The sequence below is a fragment of the Pseudonaja textilis genome, chromosome 2 (genome assembly GCF_049901715.1).
Source record: "Pseudonaja textilis isolate UNSWEBS1 chromosome 2, rPseTex1.2, whole genome shotgun sequence".
Lineage (NCBI taxonomy): Eukaryota > Metazoa > Chordata > Lepidosauria > Squamata > Elapidae > Pseudonaja > Pseudonaja textilis.
The window spans coordinates 142175239-142189452 of record NC_141991.1 but is presented as its reverse complement, the minus strand read 5'-3'; the positions used below and the strand labels follow the sequence as shown (position 1 = coordinate 142189452).

At 39.3% G+C, this 14214-nt stretch overlaps 1 protein-coding gene across 1 annotated transcript; it reads right to left on the bottom strand.

Moving 5' to 3' along the window:
* Nucleotides 1-241: 241 nt before the first annotated feature.
* Nucleotides 242-1183, bottom strand: LOC148127120 (olfactory receptor 13H1-like). The gene has a single exon (XM_087923186.1). It carries the CDS (start codon nt 1181-1183, stop codon nt 242-244), a length of 942 nt encoding a protein of 313 aa, XP_087779312.1.
* Nucleotides 1184-14214: the final 13031 nt, after the last annotated feature.

Below are 14214 nucleotides of genomic sequence, written 5' to 3'. Positions count from 1 at the left end.
CAACCCTTCCACCTTTGAGCTTGTAACAGTATTGCTGCAGTTATCATACATTAAAAAAAATTCCATGACTGTTTTGGTTGCATGCAGTTCAATTCTTTAGTGATTTCATACTCAACAGCCTTAGCTAGCATGGACAAAGAGGGGCAGAGGTGACATAGGATAATGCTTAGAAAATGACACTACATAAAATCCTCTCTTGAATGACAAAACCTCACAATAAGGCTTGCTTATGGAAGATCTATCAACCTGGTTCCTCCACTTTCTTCCCAGCCAGTCTGCAGAAGGCTCCTTTCACGTCCCTGTTCCTCAGGCTATAAATGATGGGGTTTAACATGGGGATCACAACACCATAAAAGACTGCCACTACTTTTTCCCTATTGGAGAATGTCTTGGCCTGAGGCCTCAAATACATGGCCAGGAGGGTGCCATAATAAATGCTCACTACAGTGAGATGAGATCCGCAGGTGGACAAGGCTTTGCTCTGACATTGTGTTGAATGGATATGCAAAACAGTGCATCCAATACGGCCATAGGTCACCAGGATAAAGAAGAATGGTAATGCTAGGGTGAAGACACTGGTAATTATCATGGTAATTCCACTGGCACGGGTATCAGAGCAAGCCAGTTTCAATACTGCTTGCAGTTCACACTTGAAATGATTCACCACGTTTGGCCCACACAAAGTTGCCTGCATGGTGAAAAAGGGTATAATAGTCAAAAGGAAGCCACTGACCCACACACTCACAGACAACTGTATGCATACATTGCGACTCATGATCAGGTTGTAGCGCAGAGGATAGCATATTGCCACAAAGCGGTCATAAGCCATCACAGCTAACAAAAGGCACTCCACCACACCTAAAACGAGGTCACTACACAACTGAGCAAAACATCTGCCCAGTGGGATAGTAGGCCTGTCCATGAAGCAGTGGATCAGCATCTGTGGGACAGAGGTGGTGATATAGCTGATGTCAATAAAGGAGAGGTTGCTAAGGAAAAGATACATGGGTGTGTGGAGGTGAGAGTCTACGATAATCAGAATCAATATGAGGCCATTGCTGGCTACAGCAATGAGATAGATAACCAAGAAGAGGACAAACAATCCAGCACGAACTTTGAAGTTTTTGGAGAGCCCAAGAAGCACAAATTCAGTCACTGTGGTCACATTTCCCCATTTTTCCATGTTTCCTGTAAAAGTGAAATCAGTTTTCAGAACGTGATAAAATTAATGTAAGCCATTTTGGACTGCTGATTAAATGATGAACACAAATATGGGTTATAAGAATGGAAGAGCTGCTTTTATGAGATGAATCTTTGGGAATATACGTTTCAGAGAAAAATATGATAAGGAGGGAAAAAATGAAATATGCAAGCCTTCTACATATTTTCTTCCCCCATTCAAATCTCTCTGGAATATTTTTTCTTGCTCTTTTTAAAACAGAAGCCCATGCTTTTTTTCTATTTCACACCACTTTGTCTTTTGTATTTAAGAAGACCCCTAGATAATTGGAAGAAGGCAAAATGGTATCAAGCAACTATCGTCCATGGGTGGGCAAGCTGAGATTTAGTAATGTCTCCAGACCTCTTTAAATTTTGCTTCTAAAACCATATTTTTCAATGCTGTGTGATAAAAGTTTCAAATAATTTAAAACATAGCAAAGAACGATGGTTCTTAGTGCAATTTAAATGAAATAGACAAATCCATTTTAATTCTTTCCTTTAATTTATTCATTTGTCTTATTTACACTGATTCATTCATATACTATTTCAGTGTCGGATATATGGACTTCTAAGAAACTTCCATAAGTAGCATTCTTTTCACCTCGTTGAATTTTACAGTACAATCACAAATAAAATCTCTTTTTCACACACCCTTTTTTGAAGATTTAATGGATTTTTAAATGTCTTACATGCCCCTTAAAATTAATCTTGTTGAACAATAGGTAGTTTCTTATTTTAGTATTTTCCTTTTTTTTATCCTGATAACCTAAAATGCCCTAAAGGCAGTCTTACAAAACAAATATTAATAAAGCAAATACAATGGAAGTATTAATATAATACTAATATACTACTAAGAAAAAAACACTTTGGGGATCAATTTTGAATGATACAATCCTGGGGAGATGGAACACAAAAATCATTTTACAATTTTTTTATCTTTAATATTAGCAGTTTTCTTGCCATATATTTTTAAATGTTTATCTATATCTATATCTATGATTATTATCTAAATAAATCACAACTCTGAAAATTCGTAATGAATACCTGTGAACATACCACAAATGTTGAAAAAAGTAAACACCAAAAAAGAAATACTCTTAATATCTGCTTCATTACTCCTATTGGATTCATATGATTATTATTTTAAAAAATTTTCAGTACACACTACTACCTTTCAGAAAGTCCTTCCAGCATGATATAATATGCCTTGAAAATGATTGGCTTTTGTATAGATTCGGTCTACTAACTGTTATCTACTGATATCATCCGGGAAAAGATCAGTTCACTATAGCAATTTAACACTTCAGATAAAAGTTGTCACTTTCTTCCTCAAACATTTATACTGTCTCTGGAGATATGACATGATTTTACATCAGAAGATGTGAACTGCCTTTGGGGATTTGGATGGTTCATCTTCAGAGATTGTTCACCAAAGAGAGCAGAGAGCAAACTTTACAAGCATATACACCAACAATTTGTATCTGCAGGGTTATTCAATGTATAACATATCCTTCGTGGAATAATGGATTGAAGATAATGGTGTAACAGTCAAAGCCACCTTGAGGGTACCAAATTGGTGAAAGCTAAAAAGTACAAGATACTGATATCAAACATAGAGGATTGTGGCATCACATCAAAACATTGCTTTTACCTGTTCTATTTGCCTTGAAAATAAAATTAACACCCAACATTGCAGTTTCAGCTTCAAGCAAAATTATATAGAACCAATTAGGTTTTCAAAGAACTTGCAAGAAAAGAGCGATAAGGCTAATCAATTGTATAAGATATGTGCACTTATTCCAATAATGTTATTTTATGAAAAGAATAATCCTATGTCTCTCAGTAAAGCATACATCCATTTCTCTGTTACATGCCAACCTTGCCAATCTACTAGTGGTCAAGACAAAATGCACAGATCACACATCAATTACACCTTCACATCAATCTTGGGAACAGCGTGAAACTAAGATTATTTTTGCTTTAATAAAGAAACTGCATAGTACTTTGTCATTTCTCCTAAGTCAAAAAAATATTCAAGGAGATTTGATTGAGGAATTCTGGGAGTTGAAGTACACACATCTTAAAGTTGCCAAGTTTGAAAAACTCTGATCTATAGCAGCCAAAAAACCAGAAAAAATCGGGGCAGCACTTTTTCAGACTAACACACACAAACACACACATGCGCATACACACACAGTCTGTCCGTCCATCCGTACCTCCATTCATCCATCTATCTATCATGTATCCACTTATACATATTATAACATAGGGTATTTAGCATTATTTAGGGTACATTCCAACTGAGTAGTTATTATAATTGGCATCCCATTTTAACTGGGGAGAAATTGAGAATGCTGCAGTTGATGAAGATAGATAGATAGATAGATAGATAGATAGATAGATAGATAGATAGATAGATAGATAGATAGATAGATGATAGATAGATAGATAGATAGATAGATAGATAGATAGATAGGACTTGAATGATGCGGTGGCCTAGAGGTGGTGCTCTTGCTTCACAATCAGGAGGCTGTGAGTTTCGATCCTAGGTAGAAGCAGGTATTTCTCTCTCTGGGTGTTGAGAATATATCTGCTGAATAAAACTCCACATTGGCAACAGGAAGGGCACCAGTTGCCCAGACTCCATCTCACAAGGGATTATGGGATCATTAGAAGAGGAGGAGGATGTTGGTATATAAAACTTGGACTTTATGCCGAGTGGTTCAGCACATTTTTCTCACACAAATGGGGATGTAGAGAGAAGAATGAAATAATGGTGTGATATTGCGTTCGCACAAGAAGCTGACACGACACGGAACTTCTTTAAACAAAGCAGTTTATTGTTACGATTCTGCAGAAACGGGTTCACATCCAAGGCAGCAAGATGGAACACAGAGCCAAGCCAAGCATACATTCTTATACTCCCAATACACAAAAGCGAAGAAGCGAGATACAATGTATCAGCAATAGGAACATTCTGTTGCTTATCTATCTGGAAATTTGCACGTATACTAGCTAAGCAATAACCACCTTCTTGTTCTTTGTTTCTCCGAAAAACCGCTGAGGTTGCTTTTTGAAACACACACACACACAGTGGAAAAGTACAAAATACAAAATGGAGAGCTTATCTAAAATGGAGTTACATTGGTTCACTTCTCACAATCCCCCCTTTTTCTGGTTCATCTTTGTTTCAAAAGCAAATAAATCAGCTGTTACTTGTTGCAAAGCCACTTCTGGGTTACTATACAGAAGCTTCTCTCCTTCTCCATTATGAAATTTAATTTTCCTACAAGCTTGAGTACTCATGTTAAACAAATTAGGAATACATTGTATGCAACAGCACAAGCAAATCAAAGCAACTATTATGGTTATAATAATAATTATTAGTTAATATGGATTTCCACCAGGAACCATCAGGCAACCAGGACCATAGGGCGTCCCACAAAGATCCTGCTATACCTGACTCATCCCATTCCTTTTGATATTCATAAATTCGGTCTTCCATATCTCTTATGGTTCTGGTAATATTGGGCTCATAGTCATGGATATATGTGCAACAGTGAGAATGTACCAGAGCACATACTCCTCCTTTTGCTGCAAGGATTATGTCCAAAGCATATCTATTCTGCAGGGTCACTTGCCTGACTTCAGATAATTCTTGATTAATCATTTTGATACTTCTAACAGTGTCATTAAACATGGCAATAGTAAAGTTGTTCATTCGAGTCATATCCCTATAATTCATGCCTACCCCAAGAGGGAATATTAAGGCTCTTGCTAGTCCCTCATACCAGGACCTGTGATGTATCCCAGAATCAACCTCTCTTTTATTCCAGATTCGAGTGTTGGGTAGTTGGTTCAACTTGTAAACTGCAGGTAACACAAACCCTATAGTGCAAGTGCCTGACCATAATTTTGGTATTTCTCTGTAAGCGTATTTCCCACACAGCAGCCATCTATTCCTTCCCATAACCCAAGTCAAGTTTGACACTCTAGTCCAGTTAATCATTTCTTCGAAGTCAATGCACATTTGACAATAATATTTCCAGAATGGCAGATATTCATTCTTACATTCATAAGTGGTAACCACACTATGATTGAAACATGTTTCAGGCATTTCCCAAGTCTTATTACACTTTTCCCAATCTCCCAGGAATGGTCCTCCTTCAACACTTCTTTTAAAGCAAACATAAGCTGTTTCCCTTAAATGAATGAATACCTTTTTCGTAGCAGTTCCTCCTACAGGTCCAGTCTTGGTTTTGGTTTTCCCATCCGGCACCATCATCTGTTGTGTCAGTGGTATTCCATGCAATATAACCCCTCCTCTCCCTGTTCCAGGCATATGCATACACAACCAACAATTTGTCAGATTCAAAGTTTGTGTGGTCTCCCTAATGTCTTTAATATACGAATTCTCTGTCCACAAATCATTTCCCAGGTCTCCAGCTTTTTGCACATGTTCAGTCTGTTTGGTTCCTGCTCTTCCAACCTGTTGCAAGACAAAAGCACTCACAAGTACAGTTGAAATACACAGAAACATATTTCTCAGTCCTGATTCTTTTTCAGGGTCAATTTCAAAGGTTGTCCTTCCACTGGGTGGCTTCTCCAAGGCTTCTCAGGTTCTGGAGCTGCTTTCACATGACTGTAGTGAGTCCATCCACTTTCTTTCGTCCGGACAGCAGACTCCGTGGTAAGAAGCACTTGATACGGTCCTTCCCAGCTAGGTTGCAATTTCTCAGTCCTCCAAGTTTTTATCAGGATCCAGTCTCCAACTTCATGGGGATGTTGGCTGCCAGCAAGAGGTGGTCGTTGCACCAACAATCCCTGTTTATGAAGAGAAAGCAAAGACCTGGACAGTGTCTGCAAATATTTTCTTACAAACATATCACGAAACTCAGGAATGGGACCCCCGTAGTTTGTGAGATAGGGTCGTCCCATTAACATTTCAAAAGGAGCTCAACTGTTTCTTGAGTTCAGCATCCCAGAGGATTGGGGATGCCATGGCGTGTGTAAATCCCATTTCACCCCCACAGCCCTCATGACTTCTTGTAATATCTTTTGTGTAAAATGTGTGCCTCTGTCTGAATCTACTACCTCTGGCATGCCATATCTAGGTATGATTTGTTCCAGCAGAATCTTAGTCACTGTGGCAGCTGTTGCCTGCCTGACAGGGTAGGCTTCCATCCACCCAGTCAAATGATCCTTAATAACCAGCAAGTATTTCCAACTCCCACTAGGTGGCACTTCAGTGTAATCAATCTGTATCTTCTGGAACGGCTAGACTGCCAAGGGTCTACCCCCCTTGTCAGTCTTCCGTGCCGATGACTTATTCACTTTAAGACATATTAAACATTTCCAACAAATAGCATGTGCAGTAGTCCACATATTCAAACTCCAATACGTGGGCTTGACTGCCTGTACTAAAGCTTCGGTCCCCCAATGACTTCCCTCATGTAAGTACTGCATAACATTCCTCATTTGGGTTTCAGACAATACTCTAACCCCATCTGCTGTTACCCATCCTTTCTCAGCTTTGTGACATCCCTCTTTTTCCAACTTTTCCCTAGTCTTCTCATCTGGCTCCCAAACTTCTTCGGGCTCTTCTTGCAACATGGGTACTGATACCATCTGTAGGATTACCTCCCCAGCTGCTTCTTTTGCCCATTTGTCTGCCCATCTGTTTCCAACAACCTCTTTCTCCATCCCTTTCTGATGTGCATTGATATGCACCACAGCTACCCGATTTGGATACTGTAATGCATTCAATACCTCTTCCACCAGTTGTAATTGCTCTATCTGCTTCCCATCAGTTTTTATGAATCCTCTCTCTTGCCAAATTTTCCCAAACGTATGGACCACACCCCAAGCATACTTGGAATCTGTCCATATTGTTACATCCACACCTTCAGCCAACTCTAAGGCCCTTTCCAGAGCAAACAACTCGCACTTCTGCGCAGACCATGAGGAAGGAAGGGAGCCCTTTTCTATGACCTCCCCTTCTCCTGTCACGACTGCAAATCCTGACTTCCCTTTTCCTTCCTCAACCCTGCTTGATCCATCCACAAACCACCTTTCCCCATCTTTCAAAGGAGTCTCTTCCAGATCCTCCCTCACTTTTGTCATCAAATCTACTTGCAACAAACAATCATGATCCTCAGCTTCCCACTCCTGTCTTCTCCCTTCTCCTGTCAGCTTCCTGTGCAGGAATTGAGCTAACACAGTGTACTGGTCCACCCAGACTCTGCAATACCCCAACAATCCAAAGGCTTTTGACTTAATGCCCCAAATATTTCACCTTCCTTTCCACAAACTGGATCTTTTCCCTTGAAACTGTCAATCCTTGCTCTTTCAGCCAATTTAGCAAAGCCACAGATGCTGCTCTAAACTCTTTTCTCTTTCTCCCCAGTCAACTACAAGTCATCCACATGCTGAATCAACACGATCCCTTTCCCTTTCTCAAAAGACACTAACTTTTCTTCCAGAGCCTGTCCAAACAACAAAGGGCTCTCAGTATAGCCCTGGGGAAGTACTCTCCACCTTAATTGCTGTTTTCTCCCAGTCTCAGGGTCATCCCATTCAAATGCAAACAGGTCTCTACTTCCCTCCTCAAGGGGGCATGCCCAGAATGCATCCTTCAAATCTATCACAGTAAACCATTTGTCTTTGGGAGGAATTCGTCCCAAGATAGTATAGGGATCAGGAGATCCTCCTCAAATCATTAACTAATCATCCTTATTCCCTTCCCAGTATCCCACAGCTGGATACCAAACACAGGCAACAAATCACTCCCCAGCAAATTCACTCCAGAATCAGGAATATACAACACTTCAGCTTCAGTCACCACTTCATTCATTTCCAGTCTAATTTGTTCAAACACACTCACATCCTGCGATTTTCCACTCACCCCAACTACTTTTATCACTTTCCTTGATTTATGTGCACCCTCTACCGGGTCACACACAGAAGTCTGGCTTGCGCCAGTGTCTATCAGGAACAGCCGCTCCTGATGGTTAGGACCCACTAAAATGTTTACCAATGGCTCCCCGCAGGTCCTCTTAAAGGAGCCGGAACAGCCCTAATCATCATACAATGCATAACTCCGCTCTTCTCGGTTGGTAGGACACTCGCGCGCAAAGTGACCTTCCTTCCCACACCTGAAGCAACTCCTATCCATTCCAGGCTGTCTCATTCCCATGCCTCTTCCTCTGGAACCTCTTCCTCTATCTCGAAAACCTCCCTGATTGTATCCCCCAAAATTCTCTCTTCTTTCTCCAATTGGACCCTTCCCAAAATTCCCACTTTTCTTTACTTCGCTCTTTGTTGCAGCCTGTACAGCTGCAACCATCATTTGTGATTTCTGTCTGGTTTTTTACAGTGTCTCTGTTCACAAAAACTTGTTGGGCTGCTTTCAGGAGATCAACCATTCCCACAGCTCCCCAATTATCCATTTTCTGAATTTTCTATGGGGAATTTTTGATCTCCTGCCACTGCCCCTTGTTGCCCATTCACTCTTTCATTCCACACTCTCCAGGCTGAGGTCTGGATGAGATTCCGCTCCTCAGGAGTAAATAGATGTCCCAAAATGTACATCAGCTCCTGATAAGTGTAATCATTCAGACCCAACCATAGCTCTAACTGTTCGGCCACCTCATGAGCATTTTCATGAAGCTTTGGAAGAGTCTTCTTCAATTCTCGCAACTCGGCTGGTTTTATGGGGACAGCCACAAAGACCGTCACCGGATTGCCTGCAGCATTGATCCCATTAGGGACTTCCCTAAGAGGAAATGCATCCACTTCAGGTTTTTGGCTGAAGGGAAAATTTTGAACATCTCTTCTCAACTGTTCCACTTCTTTTCTCAGCTGCGGATAAGGTGGCTGAGGAGGGGGTTGTGGCGCCGGCAATGGCGGGGCCACTGGAACATTGTTCAAGTTAGGATTTGAGGGCAGCGGACTCTGAAGCCAATCATCCGTCTCGCTTTCATTGCCCTCCTGTTACAAATTTCACATGAAACCATATGAACCTATGTATGCAATTTGGGTGGTCATTTTGTGTTGGAGAATATAATCTAGCAATTGGGTCATCCAATAGGTACTGGTTTCCCCCTCAGGACTCCAGTGATATGGAAATTTAGGATCAATCAGAGGATATTTTGGCCATCTATATTTGCACAAATAAATCATGTGCTTCTTCTCAAGATTCCGGGTAAAATGTTTGAGATTCGGGGAGAACCATTGTTGCAACAGTTGTCCCAAAGGCGAATCCACCGGAATAGGTTTGCTGCCTTTTTTTTTCTCTTCATCTCTTATCTCAGTCTCTAAGTTTTCTCTTAACTTTTTACTTTGTTCTTTCCCCATCTCTATTCTTTCAGGCTCCCAGAGCCTTGACTCACCAGTCCCAGTCCTCCAGCAAGCGCTGGATTCTCCAAGAGAGTTTAAGGACCTCTCTTCCTAGCCCCAATCCTCCAGCAGACGCTGGATTTTCTTTTCCAAAGAAAATTTAAGGACGTGCTTTCTGTCTGCCCCAAATGGAAAGAAACAATATTACCTGATCACTCCGGGAACCTTCCTTCAGGTCTGCGGATGTGTGGGCGTCCCCAACTCAGGTTTTCTCCGTGGTCCCAGACCACCTGCTCAATTTTTCTCTTTTTTTTCTTTTCTCCCATGGTCCCAGACCACCTTCTCAATTTTTTTTCACACCGGTCTCGACTGCTTCCGAAGTCCGGTCGGTCTATCTCTCTGGGTTTTGCAAGATTCGGGACTCCTGGGACCTCTCAGGATTCGGGGAGAGATTTGTCTCACAAAAGGAGACGGAGTGGCCACTACTCACCTGTCCCCGAGACCCAAGGATCGCCGTGGAATCTCCTGCATTGGCTCGCCACTTGTGATATTGCGTTCGCACAAGAAGCTGACACGACATGGAACTTCTTCAAACAAAGCAGTTTATTGTTACGATTCTGCAGAAACGGGTTCACATCCAAGGCAGCAAGATGGAACACAGAGCCAAGCCAAGCATACATTCTTATACTCCCAATACACAAAAGCGAAGAAGCGAGAAACAATGTATCAGCAAAAGGAACATTCTGTTGCTTATCTATCTGGAACTTTGCATGTATACTAGCTAAGCAATAACCACCTTCTTGTTCTTTGTTTCTCCGAAAAACCGCTGAGGTTGCTTTTTGAAACACACACAAACATACACACAGTGGAAAAGTACAAAATACAAAATGGAGAGCTTATCTAAAATGGAGTTACATTGGTTCACTTCTCACAATGGTCATGATGAAACCATGGCCCAGAAGCTGGCAGTTGGATTTATGCATATTGTCCACTTTAAAACTATATTAGACTTGGCTACAGAGGGTCATAAGCCATGATAGCCAACATAAGAAACTCAGGTCCTAACATACATAAAAAAGATAGTAATATTAGGCTATCCATAACAATGGCCCAGTGGAATGGTTGGCCTATTTGTGAAGCAGTGTGCCAGTTGATCATGGTGGTGATACAGCAGAGGTTGATAGAAAGGTTGCTGAGGGGAGGGCAGAGCTGGCGTGGTGATGATACGGCATGAGATCTTAAAGGTCTGACATCGCTGCCGATATCTTTGCTCTTGGACAGTCCAAATGGTTCTAAACCATCCCGAACAGACAGTGAATGTAAAGAGTGCATCCTGTCAATCCCAGGGATACCACAAAGTCCCTGGTAGATCCAAGAGAAGCTCTTTTTTGCCAGCAGCAAAGAGGCAGCCATTAAAGCTGCTGAAGTTGGGACAGTTCCGAAACGGAAGATAACGGAAAGAGAAAGTGTGCTGGTTTGGTGAGAAATTTTTCTTTACTTTAAGATTTGAAAGGACACCCTAAGGAAAAGAAAGAATCTGTAAAATCTTAGACAGAAGTGATTAAGCAGCAATTTTAAATGGGAAGTCAAATCAATTTTTTCTTTTTTTGCTGGACTCTATATATGATTTTTATTTTATTTTGAATTGGACTGGTCTCTTTTTTCTACCTTATTTTTTTCTGTTTTGTCTCTTCTCCTTTTTGTCTTTATAATATTTTAGGCTAGAGATTCCCTTTTAGCTTTTTTTTTCTAAATCTTTTTCCCTTTTTAATTAATTTTTATAATAATTTCTTTGGAAAAGGAGGAGGAAAGTGAAAACAGAGGAAACTTTGTAACACTGCCAACTAGAGGCTTAGAAATATTGTTTCTCTTCTTTTCTCTTTTGACCAGACAAAGCTGAGAAAGAATTCAGACTTCTTTTCAAGGACTTTGAGCCTGTCTGATAGGATAGAGGAAAGAGTGTGGGAGAGTCTGGTGTTGAAGTATACAGAAAAAAGACGATAAGATTCTAAAGAAGACAGCTATAAAACTCAGCAAAAGCCTTGGATAACTAAATAGGTGCAGAGTGTTCTTTTTCTCTTTTTTAAGCGGGGCTCTTCCTTACTTTAACAAACCCCCTCCTTATTAGTTTATTATTTGTAATAGCGATTTGGATCTTTGGCCTCTTGAAAGTTGTTTTTGTTTTTATTTTTGAAGCCTAATTTTTACTTTTGCATTTTATTTTAAAGGAAAATGTTTTAGTATTAACGTTTTCCTTCTTTTTTTTTAAGGGAGTAGTCTTTTTTCTTTTGTCTCTCTCCTTCCCGTTGTATTTTTTTAATTTACTTTCCATATGGTTTTTTTTTTTTTTTTTGGTGGCTTCCTTTTTTTCTGTATACCTTTTCATACCTGAGACTTTTTAATTGGATTAGGGTATAGAACCTGAAGAATTTCTTTATTTTCTTCCTTAGTTTTTTACTTTCCATTTTTCCACCTCCTGCAAGATTTAACATTTTTTTCCTTTTTCTGTTTATGGTTTTTTCTTCCTTTTTTGAGTTTTTACTGCTATTTAACTAATCAATTGAATTAAGGTATACAAGAACCTGAATAAATTTTTTTTATTTTGCTTCTTTTTTCCCATTATTTTTACTTGGAAATACAATTGGTTATTTCATGAGTGGATTAAGGTCTAGAAGAACCTGAAGATTTTGAATTGTCTGAAATGAGCAGGAAACTAATAGCGGCTTGTTCTTCAACTTCTACTTCTTCCTCTTCACCATCTGGAGGACAACGCTCAACACAGATGATGGTACAACAAGAAAAAGAACAGGAAAAGGTGACCTGAAGATGATTATGCAAGGAATTCAAAATATACAAACAAGAACAGAGAATATTGAAAAGAGAACAGAGAACATTGAACAAAGAATAGGAAAAACTGATGAAAAAGTGGAGAACATTCAACAAATGATGATGAAGTATGATGAGAGATTCCAAAAAATTGAAGAAGATAAACAAAGAGATAAGAAGATTGGAGATATTGATAGCAGATTAACTGTGGTTGAACAAGATAAAAGTGGGATGCTCAGATGGGAGATGGACAGATCAGAATTTTATCTCAGATTCTAAAACACAGAGGAAAAAAAGGGACAAAACTTAGCTGAGATAATGATAGAAATCTTGGCTGGAACTCTGGAAATAACCAAAGAGAAGATGATGGATGGAATAGATGAGGTTTTTCGATTCTTCACAAGATATGCAATGAGAAATAGCTTACCAAGAGAAGTTCACATCAGATTCACAAAGAAAGCCATTAAAATGCAAATATTGCAGGTGGCAAGAGAGAAAACATTGAAATATAAAGATAAGGAGATTGTGGTCCTGAAACAAATACCTAAAAGAATGAGAGAGATGAGAAGAGAATACCGATTCCTGACTAAAATTCTACTTTAAAAAGAGGTGAATTATAGATGGTTGATTCCGGTAGGTTTAATGTTCACATGGGAAGAACAGAGACACAGAATTGACTCAATTGAGAAAGCTGAATTATTTTATACAGAATACTTCGGAGGGAAAGATGAGGAGACAGGAAAAGAAATGTCACTAACTGAATTCCATGAGGACTGCCAAATAGCGACTGAAAAAGAAGAAGGTGCAGTAGGCGGAAAGGTGGAAGTTAAAGAACAGCGTGAACCAAGATCTACGAGAGCTGCCAAACCTATCTACAAAGCATAATCATGGAAGAGGAAAAACTGATTACAATTAACATAAACGGACTTAACTCAGCTGTTAAAAGAAGGAATACTTTCCATAAGTTAGAGAAAATAAAATTTGATATAATCTGCCTACAAGAAGTAGATATTAAAAAGCAACATGAACAATGGTTGGTACAGCCAAAGTTAGGGAAAATATTTACTTCTTTGACACAATGCAAGAAAAGAGGAGTGGTTTTATACATTAAAGATATTATCCCAGCAAAATGGATCCATATGGATGACGATGGAAGATTATTAATGGTGGAAATAATGGACAATAATATGTATAAAACACTCCTGATTGCAATCTATGCCCCAAATGACAATCAAGAAGAATTTTATAGACAACTACATATGAAAATAATTGAACTGGACTATGCTAATATAGTGATGATGGGAGACTTTAATGGAATTGAAGACTATAAATTGGACTATACAACACAGAAAACAACAAAGCAAAACAGAAAGACCCTCCCTAAATCCTTTTTTTAAATGACAGATGAAATAAATTTAAAAGATACATAGAGAGAAAGAAATGCTAAGACTAAACAATACACCTTCTGTTCAAACAGACATTTATCATCGTCCAGAATAGATACGATATGGATGTCAACAGAATTGTTAGCTAATATCCAAGAAATAAATATTGAAGCAAGTACTTGGGCATATCATAATCCAATGACAATTAAATGGAAAGGACAAAGAAGAAGATCTAGATGGACGTTAAATAATACTATACTAACAGAAAAAGACCTCATACAGAGGATGGAGAAAGAACTGCCTTTTTTTCTTTAAAGAAAATAAAAAAGAAGACACATCAATGTGGAATGTATGGGATACAATGAAGGCATATGCCAGGAAAAGGAAAAGAAATACCATGAAAAGACTAGCCTCTAAGACATTAGAGGAGGAGTATAAAGGACTT